This window comes from Dama dama, chromosome X (assembly GCF_033118175.1).
Source record: "Dama dama isolate Ldn47 chromosome X, ASM3311817v1, whole genome shotgun sequence".
In the NCBI taxonomy this organism is placed as follows: domain Eukaryota; kingdom Metazoa; phylum Chordata; class Mammalia; order Artiodactyla; family Cervidae; genus Dama; species Dama dama.
This window is the reverse complement of record NC_083714.1, coordinates 13,140,493-13,158,255: the sequence shown is the minus strand read 5'-3', so window position 1 is coordinate 13,158,255 and position 17,763 is coordinate 13,140,493. Positions and strand designations below refer to the sequence as shown.

The 17,763-nt window shown below is 43.5% G+C and overlaps 1 protein-coding gene across 1 annotated transcript in view; it reads left to right on the top strand.

Annotated features, from left to right (window-relative positions):
* GUCY2F (guanylate cyclase 2F, retinal) overlaps positions 1 to 17,473 on the top strand; it is a 92,697-nt gene extending 75,224 nt beyond the window's left edge. The window contains exons 14-19 of the mRNA XM_061137103.1: positions 327 to 501; positions 4,437 to 4,535; positions 7,556 to 7,650; positions 13,913 to 14,001; positions 14,095 to 14,183; positions 17,390 to 17,473. Coding sequence (XP_060993086.1) covers positions 327 to 501; positions 4,437 to 4,535; positions 7,556 to 7,650; positions 13,913 to 14,001; positions 14,095 to 14,182 — 546 coding nt within the window. The 3' untranslated portion in view covers position 14,183; positions 17,390 to 17,473. The remainder of the gene's footprint in view (positions 1 to 326; positions 502 to 4,436; positions 4,536 to 7,555; positions 7,651 to 13,912; positions 14,002 to 14,094; positions 14,184 to 17,389) is intronic.
* The last annotated feature ends 290 nt before the right edge of the window (positions 17,474 to 17,763 follow it).

The following is a 17,763-nucleotide window of genomic DNA, read 5'->3' as shown; positions in this document are numbered from 1 at the left end:
CCCTTTCCCTTGCCCCAGGAATTATTTGGAGCCAGATAGTTCACTAGGGCCAGACAGGAACCTGAGAAGTAACTGTAGAATCTTGAGTGTAAGACTTAAACATCAGTATTGTTAAAATAAGTTTCTTAAGTGATTCTACTGTGCAGCCAGGCCTGTGAAGCACTGAGAGCCTCTTTCTGACTTCCTTACTTTACAAGAAGAACACTTAGCGTCCATCATACCCTTTAACTGTATGAAAGCTCACATGTGCATTCATGTATGCGTGCTCTCTCTCTCTCTCTCACACACATTATTTACTTGCTAATTCTATTTCCCCTGATTTCCAGGTAGAGACCATTGGAGATGCTTACATGGTGGCCTCAGGCCTCCCAAAGAGGAATGGCATGAGGCATGCAGCCGAGATTGCAAACATGTCCCTAGACATCCTCAGCTCCGTGGGTACCTTCAAGATGCGGCACATGCCAGAAGTGCCAGTCCGGATTCGAATAGGCCTGCACTCAGGTAACAACCAGCAGCTAAAGTGGGAGAAAACATTATGCACCTCAAGGAAAGGCTGGAGACAGGAGGAAGAGGGTAGTTCTTCCCTGATTATTGGCAGCTGGATTATCCAGGTGTCTAGTGCTGCATCATTCCTTTTTGTCTCCCCAGGTTTCCTCTCCTTCCAGCACCTGCCCTACCCCAGTGTGCAGAAGCTCTTGTTCTAAGTACCAAACCCTTCCAGTCCACCTTTCTTGTTAGAGCCAACATCTCCGTGTTTATGATACAAGACCAGCCTGCATATGTAGTATTTAAAGGATCATTCCTTTAATTTGTTGAAGTCTCAACGGCTGGAGTATTTTTTCTCCCACCTCCCTCCTCACTTGCTTGAACATCTTCAGGATGGCCCTTCATTGTACCCTTTCCATCTGTCTTTATACATTCCCCGGTATCTTCTCAGGTCTCTCATCTATTAGCTTCTACTCACCTCCTGTTTATCTTTGCTCTTCTAGGCCCCTTTTCTTCTCCCATCATTTTCATCCCTTTCCTACCATTGTCTAGAAGAATGATTGACATTTATCACGCCATTTCTTCACTATCCACTCCCTCTTTAGCCCCTTTGCCATCTGGCTTCAGCCCTCACCACTTTTCCCAGCCCTAGTCTGCCCCTATCTCTGCAGCATTTGGTATTCTTGACAATTCCCCCCCCCCCCAATTGGCTTTTATGACCTGCTCCTCACTCTCTGAATGCTTCTTGTCTATTTCATTTACTGGCTCCCTTAGCAATCCCTGCTCTCTAACTGCTCCCACATTTTCTGCAAAGCTCTGAGCTGTGATCTCCTTGCTCTCTGTATTTCCTGACCTTGAATTCATTTCTCAACTCACTCCAAACTGGCTTTCATTTTCTACCGTTGTCTGATAATCTCATCTGTCTTTGTCTGTGTGCATGCTCAGTTGTGTCCGACTCTTTGCGACCCCAGGGACTGTAGCCTGCCAGGCACCTTTGTCCATGGAATATTTCAGGCAAGAATACTGGACTGGGTTGGCATTTCTTTCTCCAGGGGATCTTCCACATTCAGGGATCAAACCTGCATCCTTTGTACCTTCTGCATTGGCAGGCAGATTCTTCACCACTGTGCCACCTGGAAAACCTTCTGTCTTTATCTATATTGATATGTCCCAGGGTTCTGTCCTTCATCCACTGTTTCTCTCCCCTACTATGCTCTTCTGGGTGAGCTCATCCATGTCTGTGGTTTAACTACCACTTGTGTACTGATGACTTCCAACTCCACAACTTCAAACACCTGTCTTCTCCCTTAAGCTTCAGCCCTGTATATCGGGCTTACTGCTGACATTTCCATTTGAATGTTCCACACGGACATCAGACCAACACATCCAAAACAGAGTGACTTTCTACCCATATAAATGATCTCCTCTTCCTGTATTTATTTTCTATTTCAGTTGATGTCACTACCATTCACCTAGTTATTCCAGTTAGTCTTAAGAGTCATCCTCCTTGACTCTGCCCTCACTCTGATCTTCACCATTCAACCAATTACTAAGTCTTACCTTTTCAATATTTACATTCAATATTTACATTTTACCTTTTCAATATTTCTTGATTCTGTCTTGTTTCTTCTTGACTGTCACTACTCAAGTCTAGGCCACCAGCATCTCTTGCCTGGATCACTGCAATAACATCTTCTTGCTTCCACTCTTGCTTCTTTCTATCCATCCTTCTCATAGTTATTATCATAATCTATCTTTGCTTGCCTGTCCATCCATTAGACTATAAGCTCCTTGATGGCAGGAACCAGATCTTACTCATGTTTATATCCTGAATGCTTAGCACATAGATGATTTTCATTACTTTTCTTTTAAACAGGAGCCTTCATCTCTCATTGCTGCTTCAGTTTCACATTAACAACTCCCCTCGGCACAACTCTTCTTGGATGATTTACCATTACTTCAAATCTTGCATTTCTGAAACTTCAAGTCATCTTTTCCCACAAACCAGCATAAGTTCACAAGCCCACATGCTAATTTTCTCGTGGTTGTCAATCAGACAGTCAACATGTCTGTTGGTTCTCCTTCTCTAATGTCTTTCTCTTTTATCACTCCTTTTTGCCCTCTATCATCACCTCCTTTCCAGTACTTACAACTTTGTGCTTGAGTTACTGCAATAGTCACTTAACTGTTTTCCCTGGTTTTACTTTCTCCCCTTTCAGTGCATTCTACACACTGATGTGAGAAAAAAAAGAAAAAGAATTTTCCTCATGTAATTCCCTGCTCAAAATTCTCTAGTGGTTCAAGGTCCACCATCTTGTACAACCCAGTAGCCAATCTTGTCTCTAGTTTCTCCCCAGGCACCTGAACTAAGCAGACTGCTTTCTATAAGAGCTTCCCAAAATTCCAAATTCGATCCCAACCACAAACCTTTGATTTTTGTCCCTTTTCTCCTACTCAAATCCAACTCACTCATCAAGATCTAAATCAAATCCTACCTTCTCCATTGGATCTTTTTGGACTGAACCATGCCTTAATAAGCAACCTCTCTCCCATCTTCTAAACTATTAGAGCACTTCTGCCTGTACCATTTATCTTGCCTCAACCATACATTGTCTTGGATTGTTGCTTAATTGCTTTTGGTTTGGTAGTCTCCTCTCTTCGATTAAACTCTAAATTCCTACAGAACTGAGGCTACATGATACATTTCTTTTTTATTCCCCTTGGTGCCTAGGTCATTGCTCAGTGAATGCTTCTTAATGGTTGAAACATGAATTATAATGAGAAACATAACTTGGAGTTTTCTTTTTAACTTTTATTCTTACAAATGAATGTTCAGAAGGAATTTTTTAGAGCAAAAATAATTATTTTGTGTGTGCATGCTTAGTTGCTCAGTCATGTCTGACTTTATGCGACCCCATGGACTGTAGCCTACCAGGCTCCTCTGTCCATGGGGATTCTCCAGGCAAGAATACTGGAGTGAGTTGCCATGCTCTCCTCCAGGGGATCTTCCCAACCCAGGGCTCAAACCCAGGTCTCTCGCATTGCAGGCGGATTCTTTACCATCTGAGTGACCAGGGAAGCCCTTCTCTAACTCAGGAAACAGCAAAAAGATAATGCTAAACAATTTTCACTTAGAACAGAGACAAGAAAGGTGAAGTTGGAGGCATTTCTAGATCTTTTTGAACTAGATTTTCAGTATGGTTGCTGAAATTTCTTTCAAGTAATGTTCATTCTCTGAACAGTTTTCATGGTTGTATTAAAATGTAAAAGCAAAAACCATTCTAAGGGCAAATAGAAAATATTCTCAGATTATCTTTATATACTACCCTTCCATGCCCCTAACACAAATGATTGAATGTCAACTATACTTCTTTTCAGATTTTCCAACTGTCTTAGCAATAATTCTCTTTATAGACACAATTTGGGAGACATATAACCCCATGGATATCTCCTTCCAACCCTAAGGCACAAGAAAGACTCACATTTTCCCCTTGAAACAAACATGCTTGGATTCTGAATACCTGCCCAGGCTTTCCTGATTGGGTTTAATGCTTGGTTGTCCATATTGACAGATATAAGCATCTTGGGTGTAACTGTTACTTGGAACAAAGGCATCAATTAGAAGGGTAATCATTTCTGCATTGTCATAAATTTGCTTTCTTGTAGGGCAAAGAGTTCATTACTCACCGTAAGACTTCCTTCAGAGTCCCAGAGCTATTTAGTGGCAACTTTTTTTTCCCATTTATTTTTATTAGTTGGAGGCTAATTACTTTACAATATTGTAGTGGGTTTTGTCATACATTGACATGAATCAGCCATGGATTTACATGTATTCCAAGTGGCAACTTTAATCTTTCTTGCAGCTACATTCCTTCCCTTGGCAGTGTCCCTCTATTAGCATTGGATCATACCTGTTGACTATAATCCTGATTACCTGTGCTCCTCTATAGGGCCGGTTGTTGCTGGAGTGGTGGGCCTCACCATGCCCAGATACTGCTTGTTTGGAGACACTGTGAACACAGCTTCTCGGATGGAATCAACAGGGTTACGTGAGTACCTCTAGAGGAATGAATGGGATGGTAATCTCCTGCTACTGGGAAAGTGATTCTTTCTCAAGAGAGGGGAAAGAGAACAGAGATGTTTGAATGTTTCAAAGAATTATTAAAAGGTAATTTGAGAATCTAAAAAAAAAAAAAAGGTAATTTGAGAATCTTAAGGGGATGTAACACACAGGTTTTTGTCTCTAATGGCAAACCAGTAGGGGGTGATGTTGGACTGAACATGTACCTTTCTTGTTTTAGAAATGAAGCTGTAGCTAGGTGACACTGAAACAGCCAGCAATTCGATCAAAACAACAACAAAAAAATCCTTTGGGTAAAGGAAAAAATTGGCCAGCCTGGTGGGTTTGTGGGCATCATATTGAAAAAAGAAATAAGAAAGGCACTGACAGTTTTAGTTTTTCAACTAGTTTGTAGAGACACACCCAGAGTCAACTACCTCCCAACCAGCTGATGTTTCCTGCTTTAGTCCTCTTTTGAACTAGTTAGGACCCCAGGAGGTCTGGCTTCATCAAAGCACCCTCAAATTTAGCTAGCAATAATTCTTCAATCTGAGGAGCTTGGAATTCTGAAATAATTTCAACTTGCCTGTATATAAAACTCTTAGCTTCTATCAAACCAGGTATGGTATCAAAGATGCCATTTCTCCCCCATTGCTTTGAGAAGAAAACTATACAAACCATTATGCCATTTGTCTGTGGCTGATAACACTTTCTTGTTTATTTCCTATCACTCCTGAGGCAATGTCAGAATCACAATGTGCTTTACCTATATCGTAGTTAGGCAAAGTGATTTGTTCAAGCTAATATAAAAAAAACAGAGACAACAATAGATTTTATATACAGTTTTCATGGATTACATATTAGAAAAAAATCACTTAAGCCCTTAGCAGCCCTGGCTCTGGCAGCTACTAAGCAAGACAAGCTCTTCTCAAACTTCAGCAGTGTATGCAACCTAGTCCCTGATGATATGGTGGCTTATATCACAGTGGGTGGTGCCCTGTCTGACCCCACGTCTCATCACTCATGTGCAGAAACAGGCCTGTACAATAGGTCCAGTCTTAGTCAATCTAGCCTGTGCAGCCATGATAAAGGAGGCAGCACGGAACTTAGAAGCTGTTGTCAGAATAAATTTTCTGACATCTGGCAAAGTCTTCAAATGCCGCAGACATGGCAGAGGCTATGGGAGTAGTCATCCAGGAACTGCTGCAGGCGTATGACTTTGCTCTGGAAGTGCAACCCAGGAGGAAGTGAAACTGGCACAGTAGTCTGGACTGATGTAAGCCTGTAGAACAGTGAAGTCATATTCTGGTCTGCACCAGGGAGACTCACACATTATGTTGTAAATACAGAGCTGAGAGCGGAAAGTGGATTTTCAGATTCAGTCAGCACCTTGTCCGGTGATCAGATAGGAAGTAGAAAATGGAGTGAATCATGCACCGCAGATGTATATGAAGCACTGACTCTGTAAGGAAGGCATTGTGAGGGATATAGAGAAGTATACATATGTAGTCTCTGTACTACAGAAACTGGTTAGAGTGCTTTTCTGGAAGCTAATGACTGTGACTGAAACATGACATTAAGTGCTACTCCTGACTGAAGACCTGTAAAGAGGTAGCTTCTAAGTTCGTGTTGGATATGAGATTAGGATGCATCATAGGTCTATTTTTAAAAAATCAGTTTCATCAACACCTCTTTTATGCTCAGTTGAATCTGCTGATTCTAAAATGGAAGTGACTAGTGACCCAGCCCTGGAGCGATCTTCCTTGCCACACAACTGGATGGTGGTTGGAGTCAGCTATCTCTCTGTGTTGAACTATGTGTTCCCCATCAGTAGGATTATTGTATTGAGATATTCCCTCATGACCAGATGCTAGTGGAATGTCACACATAGGGCTAGCTAGGGACACACTAGGTGACTTTTAAGAACCATTTGGAGTGGAGGTTTGGGGATGACCACGAAGTAGAGAGGAAGACACAAATGACAATACTGAGCTGTCAAGAGAAGGAAAGTCATTGTAGAAGACAGCAAAAATTTCTTGCAGTTCTTTTCACTCATGCCATGTACTCGGATTATACTCAGATTCTAAAAGAATTATTGGAAACATTGTAAAGCAAATATACTCCAACAAAAAATAATAAATGAAAGAAAAAGAATTATTAGGTTAGCTGATAAGTTTTCCACTAAATCTTATGCGAAAACCCAAACGAACTTTTTGGCCAGCCTCAATACTTTCTCAAGTGTGTGTGGGACTGTCTTGGACTTTTATTGACCACTCAGCCTGAACAAGATCTTACTTCCCAGGAAGACAGTTTTCAGGACAGTTAAGGATCCTACCTCAGTTAAATGATTGCTCTTCACCAAAGAATTACACTTAATTTCTGAATAGACGTTTTAGTCATAGTTCCCCAGTCTCTTATCCTAAGTTGGTATTAGTTGGAAGATCATTCATTTATGTGTGTACACAGCTAGAGGCATCTGCCAAAAAGACAGCTATAGATGTAGTCACCACACAATGTTGGCAGAGGTCTTGGGACATTTCTCATTGATGTCTTATTTTAAGTAGAGCAGTGTTGAAAGATAGTTGGATGAATGTGTATGGAAAAGATACCCTTTTGTCTCTTAAGTAGGATATGCCAACCTTGAGGGTTCAGCCCCAGCAGCAGCCTGTGAGACTGTAACTTCCCTCAGAGGAGGTCACATTTCAGCTGAGGGCAAGTAGTGGTTGCTGTTTTCTTCATCTCAACCATTTCTATTGCATGGCCTTTCATCTGAGATAGTAGACTAGGAGGCTGATAGGTGCTACAGCTAATGCTTTATTTGGGCCTGGTGAGGAAGACCATCCCTTCCCCTTACCTCCTCCTGTGAAACCCTAACTGAAGCATACTCTCTCTCTCAGGGAATCTGCTTAGGGTCTCATCCATTTAGAAGTGGGAGCATTTATGACATTAATATTCTGTCACTGATTTTACCTGAAAGGACCCAGAGTCATGCCTCTCTTGCTTTTGCAGCTTATCGCATTCACGTCAGTCATAGCACAGTGACAATTCTTCGAACCCTGGGTGAAGGCTATGAAGTGGAGCTTCGAGGAAGAACAGAGCTCAAGGTATAATGTCCTTTTGTTTTTTGAGTCAAACCACTTGGACACACCTGCTTCTGGAGAGGTCGTGGTCTGCTGAAAGAGTTTACCTGGGTGTTTGAGACTCAGAGCTGTAATTTGGGCAGAATTCTCAATTCCATGTGTGGTTCCCCAAAGATCATTCCCTTTGCCTCAGTTTTCATCTCTTTAAAATATGGCTGCAGTGAGAAGGATTGTTAAAAGTCCCTCTGCATTTTTCAGACTGTGAGTTGCATTTTTCTCTCTTAAAAAATTGCCCAGAATTTTGCATCATTATTTACATTGCCTGACTTCCATCTCACTTAGTATCTGGAAGTGCCAGGTGTTGTTCAATAAACTACACTACTGGGGAGTTTGGATTTTCTGTCCATTGGCTTGGTGGCCCTCCTTTCACATTTTTCATCCACAGCATCAATCCCCTGTGTACAGAGAAGCTTTATGTATTTCCCCAAGGACCAGGAAGAATGAAGTCAGTTCTGATGAAAGACAAACATAGCACCTTTTCTTTGTGAGGACTATCAATTGATCTAGGATTCAGGGTTAGACTAATCTCTCGCTTTCTTTTTCATCATTTCCACTGGATTCTTTTCATCTTCCTCTGGATGGCCCTAGGGCCCCTGGTGGTCCCAGCTGTAAGAGACTCTAGAGATTTGATCATTTAATGCCTTCAAATTTCAGATGAAGAGCCAAGGCCCAAAATGGTGAAGTAATTTGATCAGGGTCACATAGTCAATTGACAGCAGAGTCAAGCCATAACCCAGGAAGCCTGACTTCTCCTTCATTAATCTTTCTCTTTTAAAATAATGTTTATTTATTTATTTTTGTCTGTGCTAGGTGTTTGTTACTTTCTCTAGTTGTGGCGAATTGGGGCTACTGTTCATTGCAGCATGTGGGCTTTTCATTTCGGTGGCTTCTCTTGTGTAGCATGGGATCTAGGGAATGTGGGCTCAGTAGTTGAGGCTCCCCAGCTCTAGAACACAGGCTCAATAGTTGTGGCACATGGGCTTAGTTGCCCTTCAGCATGTGGGATCTTCCCAGACCAGAGATTGAACCCATGTCTCCTGCATTGGCAGGCAAATTCTTTTCCACTGAGCCACCAGGGAAGCCCTAGTAGTCTTTCTATGATACCATTGTGCATGAAAATTATTTTCTCAGTGATTATTCTCTGTGTGTAGTTGCTCAGTCAAGTCTGACTCTTTGTGACCCTATGGACTCACCCACCAGGCTCCTCTGTCCATGGGGATTCTCCAGGCAAGAATACTGGAGAGGGTTGCCATTCCTTCCTCCAGGGGATCTTCCCAACCTAGGGATCAAACCCAGGTCTCCCTCATTGCAGGCGGATTCTTTACTGTTTGAGCCATCAAGGAAGCCCAAATCTCCAGCAAAGCAAAATCTGGGCACTGAGTGATGCATAATTTGTTACTGTCACTGATATGCCTTCCCCAAATGGTTGCATTTTACATATAAAGGAATTTCAGAAGTCAAAGATCGAAAGGCCTGATTATAGTTGATCAGTTAATTCCTTCTATGGCTAATCCTAGATTGTCCCTTCCAATAGATCCTTAATGTCTTCTAGCAGGGGGAATAGATCACTTATTAGGGGATAGAGGTTTCTTTCCCACCTCTGCAGAGAACACAAAGATATGATGGAGTGGTGATATTACATGGGCAATGAATCAAGTCACCCAAGGCTTTTGTGATCCCTCTATATATTTGGTCATTTCTCAGCAGAGGAGGACAAAGGTGGCTTAGTTTCCTGAAGCACTTGCCTCCCTATGTTACTAAACACAAATTCCCTCATTTAAGAGAGAACTTAAGGACTGAAGAGGTGCCACTTTATGCAACTGAAAAGGAAAAATATGCCTTCACCACCCGCGCCACCCCCCCCCCCCCCAGATTTTTATTGCCTCCTGCCATACTGGTTAGGAATAATCACACCTTTGGGTGGTTCACAGACAAAAGCAGGACTACTTCAAAAGGGCCCTTTGCAATGTCATAGTTTCCCCTATCCCAGGGAATATGGAGGAAGAGGCAGCAAGAGGCTGCCCCCTAAGGCCAGCCACATCAGGCCTTGGTTACTGGGTTATCAGGGGCTTCCTGAGGAAGAGAGATTGAGAGGGAGATACTGAGAGAGAAGTGAGGGTGCCCCAGGGGAAAGGAAGGACCAACGAGAAGAAAGATAAGGATGGGAAGTAAGACCCAAAGGAAGGAAGGAAGAAGAGGGGAGATCTTTTCTGTCTCTGAGCCTCCACCTCCCCACCAGGGAAAGGTATTGACTATCACCTAGTAGGGACTGGGGGACAGAGGATTCCTTGTCCCTTGAGGATATGCAATATATTCCAGCACACTTCAAAAACTCTGTTTCAACATTTCCACCCCTCATCCACTCTGCGCTGCTGGAAAGCATGAATTGCTCTAGTACATGGGTCAGAAGGACCATATTTGATGGGGAGCCAGGTGTGATTTCAAAGTTGATGGCCAAAAGCATCCTCTCCTTCCAGCTGGCTGATGCTTAAAATTCCTCCATCAGAGCCTCTTCTCTTAAGCTCAAGGCTTGGCGCCATCATCAACAACACTCTCCTCCGCCAACCCCATCCCCTCTCCATTGGAGTGATGACGCTTTAAGTTGTTTCTCTTAGTGGGATCAAAAATGTGGGTTGGGTTGGCTGAGAGAAGAAAACACAGAGCAGTTGAATAACTGGGTGGGTGAGGGGTACAAAGAGAGACACCAAAATAAGGAAGCTTAGAAGAAGACACATTGAGAGATGAGAAGCTCATGCTCTCTAGGAAGTTGTCCCACTGTCCACTCCAACCCCCTCTTGTACTGTGCTGTGCTTAGTCGCTCAGTCGTGTCCAACTCTTTGCGACCCCATGAACTATAGCCTACTAGGATCCTCTATTCATGGGGATTCTCCAGGTAAGAATACTGGAGTGGGTTGCCATGCCCTCCTCCAGGGGATCTTCCCAACTCAGGGATTGAACCCAGGTCCCCCGCACTGCAGGCAGATTCTTCACTGTCTGAGCCACCAGGGAAGCCCAGGAATACTGGAGTGGGTAGCCTATCACTTCTTCAGGGGATATTTCTGACCCAGGAATCAAACCAGGGTCTCCTGCATTGCAGGCGGATTCTTTACCAGCTGAGCTACCACAGTGGCACAAAAATCATCAGTGCTTAACTGGCTATTTCTTTTTTTTGCAGTATTTTTCTCCAAGTGGCCTGGTGATAAGTCATCTTATTACCTCGTCTCTTACATGAATGAGTCCTGCTTCACTTATCATTTTCCTGACAAGTTTGAAGCTCCTTGCTGAGACTTTGTATATATCTAGGCTTATCACATGCTTTTGCTAGGACCTCTCAGGTAGATTTACATTCTAAAAAGATTTTCCCAAATGGTTGTTCTCAGGTGGTTTCTGTTGTCTTTGCCAGAGGTGGACATTTACACACCAGCAATTGAGCTAAGCAGTAATGAAGTTGTACTGACAGAGTCATGAAGGTTAGAAGGTCTGGTCTGTAATTCTTGTCCCATCGATGACTCAACGTGTGACATTGGACAAATAACTTTATCTTCCCTGTGCTTCCATTTCTCAACATAGAGTCCCCTTCTGACCTGTGATTATCAGGAAACTCATTAATTGCAAGCTTTAAAATTACCAACAGCTGCTTTTTGGTTGCTAGACCTGCCCCTTGACTCCAGTGTGTGGGAAAAGCTATGCAGTGGAGAGGGAAGAGCATTTAAACTTTGGCTTCTACATGTTAACTAGACTTATTGTTGTGATCCTGAAACTAACATAATTCTTTGTTTGTTGTTCAGTTGCTCAGTTGCTCTTCGTAACACCATGGACTGCAGCACACTCAGCTTCCCTGTCCTCCACTATGTTATATGTCAATTCCACCTCCATAAAATATAGAAAGTCATAGTAAAAAATAAATAAAGTTTATAGTCTAGCAGAGTTGGGATCAAAGTCCCACCTATGCCACGTCATTTTATAATGATAAACAAGGGCCCCATTTGCAGAATGAAGTTAATAATAAACCTGTTTTCCAGAGTTTTTATGAGGATTAAATAAGACAGGAGATGTCTTAAAAGTGTCAGGCCAAAGGAAGGTGCTATTATTTGGGGGGTCTCTGGGACTGCCTAGGGATTGATACTGAGTCAAAGAGTTCACTTTAGGCTTTAGTTGTTGCTTACTTGTTTCCCCACTCTCTCTCCTTTCAGCAGAATTTTGGAGTATGATAGGTAAACAGAGAGCTAGGATTCTAAGAATTCTCCTGGATGGGCTCCAAAACCTCAGAGCACCCCTGGAGCTCCCCAGCATATTCTTTGATTTGGAAGCTTGCCTGAGTCCATAACAGTCCCATCCCATTTTGCAACCATTAGTTTTGGCATCCCAGCATGTCCTAGGACTCACCCAAATATCTGGACAGTCCTGGCATCTGCAAAAGTTCCCTTGGGTATTGGCATGCTGTCCTGATAGCTTCTAGAGCTCAAGAAAAACAGTTGACTATGGCTGGGGCCTGGGGTCAAGTTTTGAGAGTATGTTTTACCAAAGCGAGGTCCAATGACACAGTGAGTATTCCAAATACTCAAGCGATTAGAATGCCAGGGAATGGAATAGTCTCTGTTTATTGAGCACCTATTCTATATGAGATGCCGAACTAGATTCTGTGAGGAAAAGAAACTGCTTAAGAGGCAGAAGAGTTGGGCTTCTGTTTAGGGCCCAAGATAGGGCCTGATAATTGTTTTTATTTAACTACACTGTGAGCTCCTTGAGGACAAATCCGTCTCTGTATTTTCAGCCCAGGCACAATGAGGGTGAAATAAATTTAAGAATGAGTGATATGAGCATATTTTCAAGTTGCTCACTTCTTCTGGTCCCAAATAGTTCAATTATACGAGCTTAGGGTGGGTTGGCTGTCTGTTCAGAGAGGTTGGGCTGTTGTGGTGTTCTCTTCCTCATAGAGGGCTCACTCAGAGTCTTGAACCAAACATTTGTGAAAAGTTTTAAGATTCTCCAATTAAATATGCTAATAATTATTATGGTTGTTGTCATGATTGTTAAGGGATGAATACATGTGATATAAAATAGAGAATAATGGATTTGATATTTAAAGGGGCAAACCAAATTAGAATTTCTAAGTTAAGCAATTTAGAACTGTTCTAAATAAGATCTGCTGAGAGTGAGACCATATTTCAGATTAATGAGTTGGAAACACATCCCATTAGTTTTCTCAGTCTTGGTAAACACATTTTCCCCTTATGGATTGGGGGAAATGGGAGGACAGACAAAACAGAATTGAAAGGAGGAGAGAGAACCATGCTGTTGAGGAGGACTGATTGAAGAAGAGGGGAGGGCAGGGCAGGGGCAGAAAATGTGGCTCTTTGGAAGTCATCACTCAGGCTCTGGGGCAATGAACTTGAGTTTACATTCTTTTTCTCTTCTCGGACCTGTGGTTCTTGACAGTCGACTAGTGGGGCTGTAGGCGGAGGCCTCCCTGGGGTCTCTCTCTACCTGTAAGACCTTGGCAGGAAGAAAAGAAACACTGCAGAAATGCAGACTTCTCAAAGCAGCCAGGATGCCCTGGGCTTAAGAACCAAGTTGCATGGTGTGCTTTCCATTTTTATTCCCTTTTTGGGTTTTGTGACAGCCACTGGATGGTGGAGGGTTGCAAGGAGGTGGACTCTGAACGTATGTACTCTGGGTACAAAAGACAACAGGTTGACTAATGCCAAAAGATCAGGGCAAAAATGACAGACAAAATCTTCGATTGAACATACAGCTCTTTGGCAGCAGTGAAGCGAAACAGCCACATCCAAAGATGGAGCTGTGTGGCGGCGGGTAGGCAAAACATCTAGATGACAACTTGAAATGCTGTTCGCTTTTCATCTAGCTGTGGTGGCAGCTTATGGAGCTTTTCTGTGTGTGTGTGTGTGTGTGTGTGTGTGTGTGTGTTAGTTTCTCAGTCATGTCCAACTCTTTGCAACCCCATAGACTGCAGCCCACCAGGCCCCCCCGTCCATGGGATTCTCCAGGCAAGAACACTTGCCATTTCCTTGTCTGAGCCTTAGGTATATATGACAAGGAAGCGTATTGGAAGGAAGATGCCAGGGAGTGAGGACAAGGGGAAAGCAGAGGCAGTTTCTGAGCCAAATGGAATGTTTGTAGACATTCCATTCCTATTGACCAGAAAGACTTTTTTAGAAAAATTGGTTATAGTACCTTTAAGATTTTCCATCTTTTCTCTAATAAGGGCAGAGGCACAGAAGAGACCTTCTGGCTGGTTGGGAAAAAGGGCTTCACGAAGCCCCTTCCTGTGCCCCCACCAGTGGGCAAAGATGGGTAAGTGGAGATCACACTTAATTAGCATCTTCCCATGCCCCTCTCTGCCACATCCTCTTCGCTAACTATTTTTGTGTTGCTCCTGCCCCACAGGCAAGTGGGCCATGGCCTGCAACCAGTAGAGATCGCAGCCTTCCAAAGAAGAAAAGCAGAAAAGCAGCTGGTGAGAAACAAGCCATAAGGTAATGGCCAGCAGGGAAACAGAGCCCAGGAGCTGGCCAAACTTTCAAAGCTGGGGCTCCCTTTGGCATGGGTGCTAGTGTCCGCCTACACTCTGTTGGCAGAGTGTGATGGAGTTGGCGAAATTCCAAGGTCTACTGAGTTGTGCAAAAACCTTGAGTGGAGGCCTGTTTCAGAGTGAGCTGCCTCAGAGGGAGGCTGGCTGCCCCAGCCTGAGAGAGCTCCTTGCCTCCTGCGCTGATGACATGTTTGAATGTTAACAAGGCTGGCCTCGTTATCCAGTTCTTAGGCAGGTGCACCTGTCTCTCCCATTGTCCAGCACCTGGGCCACATGGTGGGCCACCTCGGGCCTTTAGAGATATTCTTCTATCTAAGCCACACGGCAAGATACTTATGTCATTTCCTCTTGCAGCCCTGCCTGATTGCTTCTGAGGTTGGTCTTGCCAACCAAAATAAGACTGGCAACTTCTTAACTGCCTGGCTTGAATTCAGGACAATTTCCTTCATCTCTCCTCCCTGACAAGAAGGGTATCATTCCCAAGCAAAAACAACAGGTCAATTATCAAGGATTCTCCCCCATGCATCTCTCATGGAAGAATCCAGTGCCTTATTGGGCTCCTGTCAGTGTCTCTTCTCTTATCTTGCTTTCTTATTCCTTCTTTCATGGAGACACTGACCCTCAGACCATCACTTCCTCCACATAGCCTTGGAAATCACAAGATTCTAAAGTAAACGTTCGGGCATCTCCACACACTCCTGTTTCCTTGTCTTTTTAACATGTTCCAGAATAATCACAATTCTAGCTGCTACACAACGACCAAAGGCCATATACTTCCTCTTTTCCCAGTGGCCTCTGTTAACTTTGTCTGCTGTTGATGACTGCTTTTCTCCTAAGAAAGCCAGGGTATCCTCATTTCTGTGATGATCACAGGCATCCTCTCTGAGTTATAACATTTATGCTTCAGAAATCTCCTGTACTGAGCACATGGCTGCCCTGCAGCCCCTGCACCACCCTCTGCCACCCTGCTACCTGGGCCTGGGCTCTGTTCTTTTCTGTTGACCAGTACAAGCAAATAAGCAACTGGTCTCTGTCTCTCTGACTCTCTCTCGCAGCAGAAAAGGGTTTGGAAACTCTTGAAGGGTTTTCCCTTTGGTAGGGTAGCATGGGCATTGGAGGTACTATACAAGAACCTATGCATTCCTAGGAATGTGTTGGAGTTGGCAGCAGAAAACACTGAAGCAGGCTTACCATCATTGGCTGTGTGCTGGGTAGCACTTTTCCAGCATTGCAGCTGGGTGTGACTGAGGCCATTTACACTCACTCATCTGGGTCCCCTTGCTAGAGGGGAAGATGCTGTGGGCCGTGAGTCTATGGGACAGATTGAAGCCAATTGGCTCAAAAGTGAATTTGACCACTGGCCTCATTAGCATGGGCTTCCCTGGTGGCTTAACAGTAAAGAATCTGCCTGCAATGCAGGAGATACAGGTTTGATCCCTGGGTTGGGAAGATCCCTTGGAGAAGGGCATGGCTACCCACTCCAGTATTCTTGCCTGGAGAATCCCATGGACAGAAGAGCTTGGTGGGCTACAGTCCACAAGGTTGCAAAGAGTCGGACACGACTTAGTGACTGAACAGGCACGCAGTCATTAGCACTTGGGCTTTAATCAGCATGTTAATTGGCCACAATGGCTTTGGCAGGTTGTGCAAATCACAAAAATCCTCAAAAAGAGCACCCCCAATAAATTTTAGAAGGCTTGACCTAAATCCAAGAGTTCCCAGACATTTCACTTACCTCTCATTAAATGTTCTATGTTGCTGTCACCCAGTAACACCACCTATTCCAGAATGTTTCCAACTTTTTATGACTTTTCAGGTTGACCCTTAGTGAGATAGACCCAACTTATGAAAGACCTGCAATACCATGGGAGCCATTGAGGAGAAACTCAAAAACCTTTAGAGAGCACTGTGGTGTCAGACAGGGTGGGAGGAAAGATCCTGAGAAAGGGGGTATAACTTTGGTGAGCTGACTCCAGGACTTGCCTTTCAGTCTGTGCCCTGCTGTCTACTATAGCTTCTTCCTCTTGTCCTCCAATATCTACCATTTCCTAAAACTTCCTCGAGGTTATTACTTTATCTGTTTACTTTCCCTTAAATTTCATCAACTGTGGTTCATGTGGGATTGACAAGCCTCCTCTTAGTTATACCATTAGTTAAGTGTTGCTCATTCTTGTCCAACTCTTTGCAACCTCATGGACTGCAGCCTGCCAGGCTGCTCTGTCCATGGGATTCTCCAGGCAAGAATACTGGAATGGGGAGCCAGTCCCTCCTCCAGGGGATCTTCCCAACCCAGGGATCAAACCCGGGTCTCCTGCATTGCATTCAGATTCTTTACCGTCTGAGCCACCAGGGAAGCCCAGATATACCATAGATATACCTTTTGGAGAGGAAGGGGCAATTCATCTAATATTATAATGTAGTTGAACTGAGCTACATGCTCAGGAGGACTGGGAACTTTCATTTTCATGTGGACTAGGAGAAATGAAGAAGTTGGCAGTTTTGAAGAATGAAGGATCACAGTGGAGGCCTTGGGACGAGACAAAAGCAGTGAATCCCTAGGAGATGGAAGAAGGGTGAAAACAAGTATGAGGGTGGGAAAGTCTGTTTAGATTCCCTTACTTCAAAACTTATGCTTTGCGTTTTCCTTGAACCCAAAGAATGGGAAGAAATCATGCTTTTCCTTCTGCTCTCAAGACCTAGGACTTCCATGAGAGAGCTAATACAACTCTGCTTCATGTGGTGTGGGCAGCCTTTGTGGACTGGCCTAGAAACTTGACCGCCACATATATAACAGCTTCCATGCAGCAAGGCATTCCAAATTCCAAATCATTGACTTACAAATGTTTAGGACACATCTCATTAGTTAGTTAAGAATTACCTATATATTAATATGCCTCCTCTTTTGTGTTAAAATTGGTAAAAAACAAACAACAAAAAACCTTGTTAATAGCAACATTATGCAACTGTAATTATGCAGTCCTGACAAATGTAACGATGTTTATTTGTTCAACAATCCAGGTAAGTTCAGCAATTTGCAAGCTGCTGGTGGAGTAGCATGGTATTGCAGGGTTGGAATCATTCATATTGAAAGCCTATGAAAGGCCTAGGATGGGGAAGGTATACTTACTGTTTCCTCTTTCTCCCACCCAGGAGTGAAGGGCTCCATGATTGGAATCTTCTCTTGGTGAAGCAGTGGAAAAGCATGCTTCAGTTCAACAAATTGATCTGCCTGGGCAAGAAATTAGTGAACGATGTTACCTCTGAGGATGACCAATCTCTAGGGTTACTCAAGCCTAATTCTACTGAAAGGGGGCCCCTGGGAAATAACCTTAATAAGCTTTGCTCACTATACATCTATTCCCAAAAGACCATTTGAATGTATACTACAATGAATGTGAACCCTAAAGAAGGGCAGAGAACCACCTCCAAGTTTAGTCATTCCAAAATAGCAGGAAGGCCCTACTTGGACTAAGATAAGAAGGTCTCTATTTTCACAGAAAAAAGTAGGAGGCACTTTGTTTTCT